At 35.6% G+C, this 12461-nt stretch overlaps 1 protein-coding gene across 1 annotated transcript in view; it reads left to right on the top strand.

Moving 5' to 3' along the window:
• Positions 1–12461, top strand: part of TECTA (tectorin alpha) — a 623032-nt gene that overhangs the window by 580400 nt on the left and 30171 nt on the right. Inside the window, exons 20-22 of the mRNA XM_044075148.1 lie at positions 1394–1557; positions 2231–2479; positions 10010–10172. Coding sequence (XP_043931083.1) covers positions 1394–1557; positions 2231–2479; positions 10010–10172 — 576 coding nt within the window. The remainder of the gene's footprint in view (positions 1–1393; positions 1558–2230; positions 2480–10009; positions 10173–12461) is intronic.

The following is a 12461-nucleotide window of genomic DNA, read 5'->3' as shown; positions in this document are numbered from 1 at the left end:
ATTGAGTCATTAATAGCCTGTATTATTTGCCAGGATACTGTGTCTACCTGATGGGCTTACATACCTGGCTTTATTGTGTCATAGACCCCACATTTTGTGTACAATGAACTCTCCTTTCTTTCTTGTAATTGTTTGCAAACTCTTGCCTTCCACTAGGATACATATGCATCCCCATATCCCTCATGACATTTTATTGGAACAGAAATATCAACCTTTTCATCCTACTCAATTTACTGTGGAAGTGTTCTGACATTATTTGAACCCTGGGAGGTTATTGTGTTCCAATATTACTTGTGCAGGTTTAACAAGACAATATGAAGGAGTAATGCTCCCAGAAGCAGCCTGCACCAAATAATGCAATTAGCCATCTAAGTGGCTGCTTGCAACACACTTTTACACACATCTGAGCAGGATATTGTAGTGGTCTCTGCATCTCTTCCCACTGAATCTTAAGAAGCTTCTTTTTAGGGAAATTGAACCAAACTTCCAGTGTTAGCTTGTACAGGATGAGAAGGAACTGATGGTACAATCTACCTTGTTGAATTAGAACTGCTGTGCCTTTTGCATAAATATATTCAGTACTGTATATGACAGTGCTGGGGAAATACCGCTTACATCTGACTTTTGGAATTAGGCTGGCTTCTGTGATTTGTTTTATTTTAATGAAATGATTTATATTTAACTATTAAACTCATAAGATATATGATAAATGAATATATGAAACAGATATCTGTTACAAAGGAGACATGTTTAGTATGTTTTTCTGCCCCATAAAATGAAAGAAAATAAATTACAAATGAGTACTTTGCCCCACTAGGAAATCTTTTCATTACCAGCTGTTTGCTGTCTTATCTGGTTAACACATGAAATAATGCTGGCAGGGGAATGCTGAAGGCATAAATGAGCTTCCATAGCATAACATAGTGAGTTATTTCCATAATATCATACACTGAGGAAAGAGAAACTATTGTAATGAATGTAAATACTCAAGCAGTCTTAAAGAAAGCATTCTAATCCTCCAACCCTTAGCCAGATTACCTGCATAGCTCATAACATCAAATTTGCTATTTCATTTTTGATCACTGGTTATAGTGTCTTGTTTCTCTCCTCTAGAAATCTATCTATCAATAAATTATATATATATATATATATATATATATATGTTCAATTTAGGCCAGTTTTTAAGCTGTCCATAGTAATCTAGATCTTTCACACAGTTCATGCTTGTACATGGCGTTATTAGATTATTATTTCCAATGCTTTGTAACTATTCTCTACAGTCCAATATTTTTCTCACTCCTCCTGTAGTACTGCATTAAAATATATCAAAATATAACACAGTAAAATTGAACTAAGAGTAAATCCATAAATCTCTTTCTTTTTGCCATCACAGTCTAATGGGACTCATATCTTGTATAAAAACACAGTCTGGATCGAAACAGCAAACAACACAGGAAGTATCATTACACGTGATAAAACCATCAATGTCGAATTTTCTTGTGCATATGAACTGGATATCAAAATCTCCTTGGATACTGTAATCCGTCCAATGCTAAGGTAAGGGTAAACATATTATTTAAACTAATTAGCAGCTTAATTAATGATTGCCTTTCTGTGAAATTACTATAAAGGTGGTATATTTACTAGAGGCCTATAGCTGTAATTGTTATAAGCTATAGAATCATAGCTAAAATTATTAGTTTTTGCATTGGGTAATTATAGATCCATGTTAGAATGTCAAATACCCATAATATTGATATTCATAGCATTGAACCAAAAACAATGAAAGCTGCACATTATTGAAATTCCGTAATATTGAATTCTAAAATATTCTACAGTATAAGTGGGAATTTGTATAAGATTGTGTTACAGCTGTGATTGGGTTTTGTCCATTCTCAGCTGTAGTGTGATCTTTGAGTTGGTATATATAAGTAGCACTGGATATGGGGGTATGGGGGGGGCATGCCTCCAGCAAAAATGTATATTTTTTAGTATTTCAGGCTTTGATATTCTGGCACTTTGATATTTTGATGTTTTCAGATTGATATTATGAATGTCAATATTATGAGCATTGGGCATTCTAACATAGATCCGTGTAACTTAAGACTAACTAAATACAGTAATTACATTGTTTTATACAGTTTGCTGGCTAGAATTTGCAGTATTTTGAATGAAGACAGCTACATTTTCAAAAGAATCACCTAAAAGATTTGTATATTTCTTCTTGTAGTGTTATTAATCTGACTATTCCAACAAAAGAAGGTAGCTTTGTCACAAAGATGGCATTGTACAAGAATGCCTCCTACAAGTATCCATACAGAGAAGGTGAAGTTATACTGACAACTCGGGATGTATTGTATGTTGGTATCTTTGTTGAAGGAGCAGATTCTACACAGTTGATCTTGATCATCAACAAATGCTACGCAACTCCTTCACGAGACAGTAATGACAAGCTACGATACTTCATCATTGAAGGAGGGTCAGTGTGTTGTATCTGCATGTTCTTTTTTTTTTTTGAATGGTTATTCATGGCTTTTCTTTATTAGATATGCAATTCATTATATTCATATTTTATAGGAACATGTAATCCATATTTAATATATGTACTCCTTGATACATGCCATTAATTGCTGAATGCTCTCAGATGCCCATGGTGTACCTCTATCAGAATATGGCTGCATAGCCTGGAATTTAATAAATAAGTAGTAACTGTTCAAGTTGGTGTTTATTTTTAATACATGTGCAATCACAAAAATAATCCTTCTCTAAGCTTCTCCCTACCTTAGAGTTTCAAATACATTAAGCCTGTAATTAAAGAAAGTGAGTCACATTCCCAACTACTGAGGGAATCATGAAAGTCCCTGCCAAGTATAAGTTTTGCTGTGCTGAGAAATACATCCCATGTTCTACATAGGCTCATAATCAATGACTCATGTCAACAGCATGCAGAAGCAGTTCTCATAATGTCCAGCCCCACACCCTCCACATAGCTAAAGCAGAGGCAGCAGTGGATCTGATCTGGTGGCCCAGACAGGTCCCAGTGACCAGAAATGAGTAAGAGGCTCAGTCAGGAGTGAAATCAAGAGAAAGTCTTTAAGGTATGAAAGAAAATGCATATTCACGGGTGTAAAATTCAGCAGTGAATCAAGGCATCACTGGACTGAAATATGCAAAGGCTATATAATTCCAGATGTTGTACATACTGATTCAGAGCTATGTTTACACTAGTTTATAAATCCCATCTGCATCTGTAACAAATTTAACTGCCCTAAATTTTACCTACTGTTATTTAAAAGCACTTAAAGATTGATATCAATCAGTCTCTAGTGAAAGAATATTTAACAGGTTTGTCAGTTGGCAGCACAGAAAAAGTTATTTAAGTAATCTTTTGAGGATTGCTTTTATAGCACAGCGGTCCTGTGATACTGAAAAATTATGCCCCCCCAGTAATGTTTACATTTTTTTCCAATTTTAGACTTTGTGGACATGAGTGCAGTTTTATGTGTGCAGCTAGAATCTTGACTGTGATACAGAATGTGGTGCATAAGAGGTATCCTCTGTAACTGAATATATATCTTATAATCTCATGCCATGTACCGGCCTAAGCCTTTTAGGAATTAAGTGACTGATTGATTACTAGAGTCATTTATTGACTGCATGTGGTTAGAAACTTTCCATCGTATGATATCCTTACTAACCACAGCTTTGCAATATTATATAAACTAACCAGGACACAAGGATTAGTCATTCAGTTATATGATGGTTTTTTCCTAATAGTTATCAATGTACACTAATTCAATTTAAAGTTTTCGAATATATAAATTCTGAAACTTGTCAATCAAAAACACTAAAATCATTTTTGTTGGAGCTCTTCCTGCCCATCCCCTGAATTATATATGCCAACTCCTTGGCCAAACCACTGTGGAGAAAAGGCTGAAACCCTTAAAAAGCACATCAACAGCTCATACCATACAACAAATGACATCAAATTTTTACGCTAAAGACCACCGACAGACAATCAGCAGTGAAGTATAGATAAGCTGTTTTGCGACAGCACTTTGAATGACTATAGTGCTATGGGGGGGTGGGGGCACAGCATCAGGCATGTGGTAGGGGCAAGTCTGTCTGTCCCACACATAGCACATAGCATAATCTTTTTGCATATGTTTTGTGTTTTGGTTATTAAGGGAATCTAGTTATTTTAGTGTTGTAATGTTATGGGGATAAGGCAAAATATTGAGCAGTTTTTAACATGTATAGTTATTAATTAAAAGTGTTATTTGCTATGTTACTGTGACTTAGAGAAGCTGATCATGCTATTTACTTTTTGTGGTTTACACAATGTATCAGTATGCCTTATATCATAATTCTTTTGAAATGTTGTTGTTGTTGTGTCTTTCAGCTTTTCCCGGTTAGGGGTCGCCACAGCGGAACTCCGGTCCGCTAATGATTGGTAGTTGATTTTTACATGCCGAGTTACCAGCCCTGATGCACAACCTTCAACAAAGGTACGCCCATTCACACATGTCTCCACACAGAAGACACTCTAGCTGAGAATCGAACCAGACAGCGTCTTACTGTGAGGCAACAACGCTACCGCAGCACCACCACCGCGGGTCATAATTCTTTTGAAATATATGAAATAATTGTAGCAATGTGTCTTTCTTTGTCAGTACCAAATGCTGCTCAAATTGCTACACCCATTACTAAAATGGGGGGATGAACATTTTAAATTTTGGCATAGTCTTACCTTTAATGCAGTCCCACAAAAACTGTCCATTTCATGGGTGCCCACAGAAAAAACATTGTATGCACTCAAAAACTCACATAAGTGGCCAGTTATGTCCACAGAATATTTATTAACATAAGATTTTACCCAGAAAGATTCAAAATCTATAGCTTCCTTTTAGGTTCACCGACTACTTCTGACAATTTCTGCTTCTGAGGCAACCATGACCTGCATCTTGGAAGTGACTGTGATGGATGTGTCTATATCATTTTATCAAATTGCTATTCAACGAATAGCAATTCATCTAGCCCCTATTTAGCGAACGGCATTTCATCGAACGATGAAATCTTTCCCAGGGTAAGGAAGCACTTCACCAAAGGCACACTGGAACAGAAACTGCACAAAAATCAAATCAACCCAAGTGGGGGCTTCAAGCACCCCAATTTCCCACACCCCTGCCCAACTATATATACCAACTCCAAGATCGCACTACGGTGGGGAAAAGGGCAAAGTTGTGGTGCCGGCCCAGTGCTTAATTACCCTATGAAAGATTCGCTGAATAAGATTTTGATAAAATGATATAGACCCCTGATGGGCTGATCTCTAGAATATTCTTAAGTAACTTGCTGCTTATTCTTTTAAACAGCTTTCTTTCATGGGTCTTCTTCACTTCAAAATTTCCCAGACCCATACCTCCACAATTTTTAGTCTCAGGGTTATATTCTCAAATCACATTGAGTGCTGCCTGAGAATTGTTAGGACAGCCATTGAGTACAATGCCCCCTTTGGGTGTGCCTCACCTGACATATCAAACAACTAGAAAGACCCAACAGGGGTGAAACTTCAGATTTGTTTGCAAGGCATTCTTTCTCAAACAGACCAAACATGCATTTTTTTTCAGTTACAGAGTAATTTTTTGCAATTCACACCCTTTAAGAGTGGGTTTCTTTTACCATATTTTTTATATATAAATGACCCACTGAAGGACATTTCCTTGACATCTTTTTTAATTAGGAAAATACTTTTATTAGTAACAGGTACACAAATTTTCAGTGTTAACAGAATTAGTCTGCAAGCAAAAAATTAACAATTAATGGAGTATCCCAGCATTCTTATATTTCAACCAAACCACATACAACAATTGCTAACAAAATATATTAAAATCAGTGAGTTATATTCCTATGTAAAATCATCAATATCTAGCATGAGTTTGCCATGCAAGAGACAGGGAATATATGTATATTTTATTTGAAATGAATATGGTTTTCCATGGCATCACGTCTCCACAGTGCAGTCTTTAGAGCTGGGTCTTATATTTTTCATTTCTCGCAGTCTAATCTCAGACAATATAGCAGTGACACCCTCTATTTCTGGAGATTGTTCCAAGTTCTAATGCCTGGTGCAAGCTTTCTTAGCTACTAATAAAATGAAGTTAACAAGTTCTGGGCACTTCTGTTCATGACCTTATCACTTTCATATCCCAACAGGAAGACTGCCTTGTGATCATAGGAGGGTTTGGAAAAATATTATTTCATGGGAACTGTAAATGTTCTTTAAATTCTTTTATCTTAACACAATTCCAAAAAATGTGTGACCAGTCACCTTGCTCATCTGTGTGGCATTTCCAACAGTGGGGTTCAACACTGGGGAAACTTTTCTGCAAATCAGAGGGGGGGTATAATACTAATACTTGAGCAGGTACTGTCACCCAAAGAACCGTGACTTAGTTGCATATCTGGCAGCAAGAAGAAAAGATTGCCAGAGCTCCTTGGGATCTGACAGACTGAGGTCCAGCTCCCATTTAAGGTGAAATGTATTTGTGACTTTCTCTTTTGATGTGGACAGCATTTTGTATAGATGAGTAAGTGCACCCATGACAAGAGCAGTGCCTAAATGATTGTGTATCATCCATTGTATGACTCTAGATATATCAACATGCTTTACTTCAGTTAGCTTAAGTGAAGCTTTCTTAGCTAAAAGTATTGCGTATAATCTGGGGGGAGGGGCCTTGTCCCAAGTGAATCCTCATGTTCCTGGTTCCAGCGAAATAGGGAGTCATTTCTGCTCCCCCCCAAAAAAAAAACAATCACTCAGGCTGCACTGAAAGAGTGATAATATGGATGTTTTCCTGTCTCCCAAAAGGTAGTACCCATAATGGACATTAGATTATTCTTCCAATGTGCACAGTCCAATGATAACAAGGCCCTACTAACCTGTAATATGATCCTCTGAGATATCCTTCCTTCTCCACATTTTATTTGGCAATTCCCCTCAAATAATGTGTCATAATACGACATGGGCCAACCCACCAGAGTAGACATTATAACATTCTAACAAATTATTTGAGGGTTTATGAAATCTTGAAAAATGTTAAGCCTCCTAGCTGCAAGTAAAGATCAAAGTCAAGGGCATCCAAACCTCCCACTGTTAATGGAAGAAAAAATATTTCCCAAGAGTTTAGAGTCATCTCATACAAATCTAGAAATTAATTTCTTAAAACCCTTATACTGATCTGGCTTAGCGGGTATCAGTACCCCCAAAGAATAATAAACAAGTAGTGGTATGACAAACCGATTGACAGCCTGTATCCTTTTGTGGTAGGTCCAGGCACATTCCCTCCCACTTTCTAGTGAGCTTTCGTGCTGTATTATGAATTTCTTTGAATGCTAGTTCGACATAAGTGTACATTGTTAAGGACAGTTTAACTCCCAAGTAGGTTAAGCTATTACCTGGTAATGTTGATCATGTAGCCTGAAAGTCTCCCAAAGGCACTCAGTTCCATAAATGTACTTTCTTAATCTGTCTACAGATTTAACAAAAGTAGAAGGTCATCTGCATACAATGCAAGCTTTTTCTTAGTTGCCCCTATGTGGTATACCAAGTTGGTATACTTCTCAGAGTGTACGCCAATGGCTCAAAGTAGAAGGTAGATAACAATGGAGACAGAGGACAGCCCTGCATGGTTCCCTTAGAAATATGGAAAGAGTCTAAAAGCCAATGACTTATCTTAATTCTTGCATGGGAACCTTGATATAGGTTAGCTAACAGAATTGATTTTAGGATTACAACATGTTTAAAAATCTGAAATAATTAAGGTCAAATGCTTTTTCATCATCTCAGCTGATTAATGTTAATCTTCTCCCTGATCTAATGGAATCTTCTTTTATAAACTCAACTGATAAAAGGCTCTCAAATGTGGTCCTAACTTTAGCAAACCCCATCTGATCTGTATAGATAAATTTAGGGAGTAAGGCCATTTGGCAAGAATGGCCATAAATATTTTGTAGTTGTGTTTGATAATGAATTAGAGCAATATGAATTCAGCATGGTATGGTCTTTACTAGGTATCAAGTTAATGATCCAGCTGAATACATTACTTCCTTAACATTTTGTTAGTAACAACAGTTTGCGCACAACTTATCAGAAACACACTTTCCATACTTAAAATAATTCACCTTCTACTTATTTTTCCACATGCCATATCTTTCATTTTACATGCAGTTTTCACAGACATTTAAGTCTTCTGTTAACAGATTAACTTGATTTAATGTAATTTCACTCACTCAGTGTGCATTTACTGTTTTCTTTTCCTTGTTTGTTCATTCCATATACTATACACAATTCTGTCTATTTCTAATGAACCACATAACTCATCAGACTCACAATATTGGCTCATTTATTTAACTCAGTCACATAAGCAGCAATGGTTTCCATGGGGACTTGTGCATTCATAAAGAACAAATGGCAGATGTATTGCAATTTGTTCTTTTTTTACAACTTTGAAATTTCTGTTTTATCAAGAGATATCCTGTTTTCTCTCCTTTTCAAAACTCAAGTGTATTATACAAGCTAATTCTTTTACCCAATGTGATATGCAGAAATGTGGTGCACTCTTTCTTTCGCCGACATCTCAGATGTTCTGGTAACAGTCAGGAATAAATTAATCTTTTGGATCTGCAATTTCTAATGTTCAAGAAAAGAGACAGGTTTCACACTGGCTATACCTACAGCACATCTAAAATTAATAGCTCACTGCTTTTTCCTTTCCTGATGCTGATTCTGACTGCTTCTAACACCATGTAACATATAAGTCATTTTCGATATGAAGTAAGAGAGAGACAAGAGGTCATGTGCTGCATTCAACAGTGCAGAAAACCAGGCCGCATGGTTTTATACATCTTGGTACTGTACAGTTTAAAAAACATTCAGTGTTTAAAGAAACAGTACCCTGTGTCACTAGGATGCCAAATTACAACTAACATTTTCATATTACAGAAGGCAAAACTAGGGCACATATCCATTGCTAACCATCTGAACACCAAGAGAATGAGAGTGGTGGGAGGGGTTTTTTTAATAAAAAACTCTCTCTCTCTACCTAATTAATAGATTGAAATGGCTAACATAATTTAAAGAAGCTTATACTGTGGCTGTTGAGGCACATTAAGGACATGGCACATGGGTAGGGTCATGCAGCTATGTTACACTACCTGTACAAAAAAAAAATAAACAGACGAAAGAGTAACACTTACATACTGCTCATTTCATAATTTACAGATGAGTTTACTGAGTGCATACAGCTAATGGTTGTCTGCTATAGACTCATCTACATGAAAAGAAGCAAGAGCAGGGTATTGCATAAACCTCATCATCACCACCATGGTATCTGTTCTTTATCCAAGTAAACACAGTTAAATCTTAGCAGTGTCCATGTTGCCAGTATTAGTACTGCTATACAACAAAAAGACAGTACTGCAGGTGATCAAGTAACATAACCTCAGCCATAACCCCATTATTGTAACTCCAGATACTATTATCCATATTCTAGCAGCCCATCTAGTTTTAATTTAAATAATTAGACCTAGAATAATATGATACAGCTCTTGCAACGCATTCTTATTTTCCAGTCACTATTCTAAATTAAAAGGCAGATGTTTCCTTAGCAGATGAGTAGGACTTTTTCCCAATCTGTAAGTTTGCGTTTCCTAGCCTGATGCAGCCTAGTAAGTGTGATGTCCATGACCAGTGAGTGATACATTAGGAATTACAGACTCAGTACTGTATTATCTTTATTTGCTTTCTAGTCAATGTAATCACCATTTTGATACTGTGTTTTTGTTATTATCTGACTTTTTTAAGGCTTCCAAATTTTGGGATGACTGTCCCTGCAAATGATTTACTTTTGAAAATATTGCTGCAAAGCTGTTAAATATATATTTGCAGACACTTAAAATAACATTTGTAAAAGCAGATTGAAAGAAAACTTTTTTTGTCTTGTATTAGATGTCCAAACATAAAGGATGCCACTATTGGTGTTGAAGAAAATGGTGTGTCCTTGACCAGCCGTTTCCATGTGACAGTATTTAAATTTATTGGGGATTACAGTGAAGTTCACCTACACTGTGCCGTCTCACTCTGTGACTCAGAAAAATACTCCTGCAAAATTGTAAGTACAGTTCTGATCAAATTATCTTAAATCAAATCTAATCTCATACCAAAACAGCATGTGTTTTAGGTCAGGGCAAGTGTGTTTTTTTTTTTTTTTTTTTTTTTTTTTTTAGTGAACTGCAAATCTGATTTTGTTGTTGATGCCTATCTTGAGATTTTTCAGGATTTTAAAGTAATGGGCTCAGAAGGAATTAGCTGCAGTGAATTGTGCTGTTCTGTCTTAGGCAGCAGAGAGAAACTTTTCTGCATTGTTATATAGTTTTTCTATTGCTATTGAGCCATACATTACTTAAGCAACATTTAGATACTAAAAATACTTTTTTTGTAGAGCATGGGATTGTGGGACCATGGTGATAGGGAGCATCATTTTTCTAATTTTATTTCTTTTATATTGCTCTTTAAATGTATCAGAAGTTATAGGTATTTATTTATTTGCTTACTTATTTACCTTGTTGAACTGGTCTTAAACACTGGAGCAGTGTATGCATGAACAAGAAGAATGTCAGTTAGATACATACATAGTTGTTAGCTCAGCATTTTTCACCCCATTGTACAGCAAACTTACATGAACGAAAAGCAGATATGTGCAATAAATTAAAGTTCAATCAGTAGTACAGTGTTTTTGCCTGCTCGACAATTGATACTTTTGACCAATTGCCAGAAACTCATATATATTACAATATAATATAATATAATATAATATAATATAATATAATATAATATAATCATATATTATATTAATAAAGAGAAAGGAGAGAGAGTGGAGTATTTGCAGATGTAAACTTATCTAGGATCGCTAGGATAGCTACACTTGTATCTCTCTGCTAAGTGAGATTTTAGCAGTTTTAAAAATACTGGAAGAATGTCGCTCTTTTGCACATTTTGCGGCAAAGTATTCCAGATACTAATAGTGACTTTACCAAATGCTTTCTTTTTGTCAGCTAATGTAAATTCAGGTCTTTGTAATTGGAAGCTCTCTTGGCTTCTCTAATTATGAGCAGAATTTATAATAAGGAGTAATATTTATTATTCATTAGTTTGAAGATGAGATTACTGAGTAAGAAATTAGACCTAGCATCCACAGGTATCCACTTAGTTGTCTGCAAGGTAATACAGCAATGATTGTGATTATGGTACAGATGTATAAATCTTAATATATTATTCTCTGTAATTTGTAACATAGTTGTATTGTGCAAAGAAGGGATTGCTATAATAGGTAAAGCATATTCAGCTGTCAAGGGAAAAAAACATTAGGTCCGAGAACAGAAAGAAGCTGGACTCACTAACATCTCATTAACATCATCTCCCTCCTATGTTCCAAAGATAAAAGAGTAAATATTCTAAATGGCACATTCAGTTAGTTATGGATTTAGTGATTTGCCTTTCTGCATGCTTTGTGAAGGTCAATGTTTGGTCCATGGTAATGTCCAGATGCTTTTAAATGATACTATCATGTATGGGAGTGTTACATGGATCCTTAATATCCAACAATATGATATAATATAGCTTTTTATGTGTCCCAGAGAAATAATTTTGTAGATCTGAGATAAGTTGATTTTTGTGGGTTTGCAGTTGTGATAATTATTAGTGTACATTATGTAATCTATGTTGGGTAGAAATGATGGCAAAACATTAATATAAAGTGAGAACAAAAGTAGTCCAAGTAAGGTTCTGTGTGGGATACCATTTGAGACAGTGACAAGGTCTGAGCTTTTATTACGTGTGTGAAATGTTAAAGTTCAGTGAGAGAGATAGTTATCTAGCCACTACAACAATCCAGGAGTAAAATAAATGACTTTTGCCTTGTTCATAAGCATGTTATGATCAGCATTTTCAAATACACTTTTAAGGTCTAAAAATATTACTGTCATCAGTTCACCTTTTCCATTTTATGACAGATCTGGTCGGTTATTTTGCATAAGGAAGTGATGTTACTATATTTGGGACTGAGGCCATCTTGTATTTCAATAAGAATATCATCTAGATAATGGCCACAAATGCCTTCACATCCTAGTACCTATAAATAAGACCCCATTGTTTGGACTGACTAGGTGAGAGTGAATCACTAGATCATGTTAACAGCTTGTTAATATTTTATAATAAGCTGTTTTTTTTTCTTATTGCTGAACATATTTCTTTTTCAGCTGCTAAAGTTAATAAAAATCTCTTACCTGTCTGATGGACTAGGAGGACTGAGAATCTGTACAAAAGAAGCAACCTCACTATAAAGCATTTAGCAAGTTTCTTACTGAGTTACACTGCAAATTTAGGACTTCTAGTGTGAATG

Source organism: Protopterus annectens, chromosome 6.part0 (genome assembly GCF_019279795.1).
Source record: "Protopterus annectens isolate FY-2018-M chromosome 6.part0, PAN1.0, whole genome shotgun sequence".
NCBI lineage: Eukaryota > Metazoa > Chordata > Ceratodontiformes > Protopteridae > Protopterus > Protopterus annectens.
The sequence above is the reverse complement of the archived record's forward strand: the minus strand, read 5'-3'. Positions and strand labels throughout refer to the sequence as shown.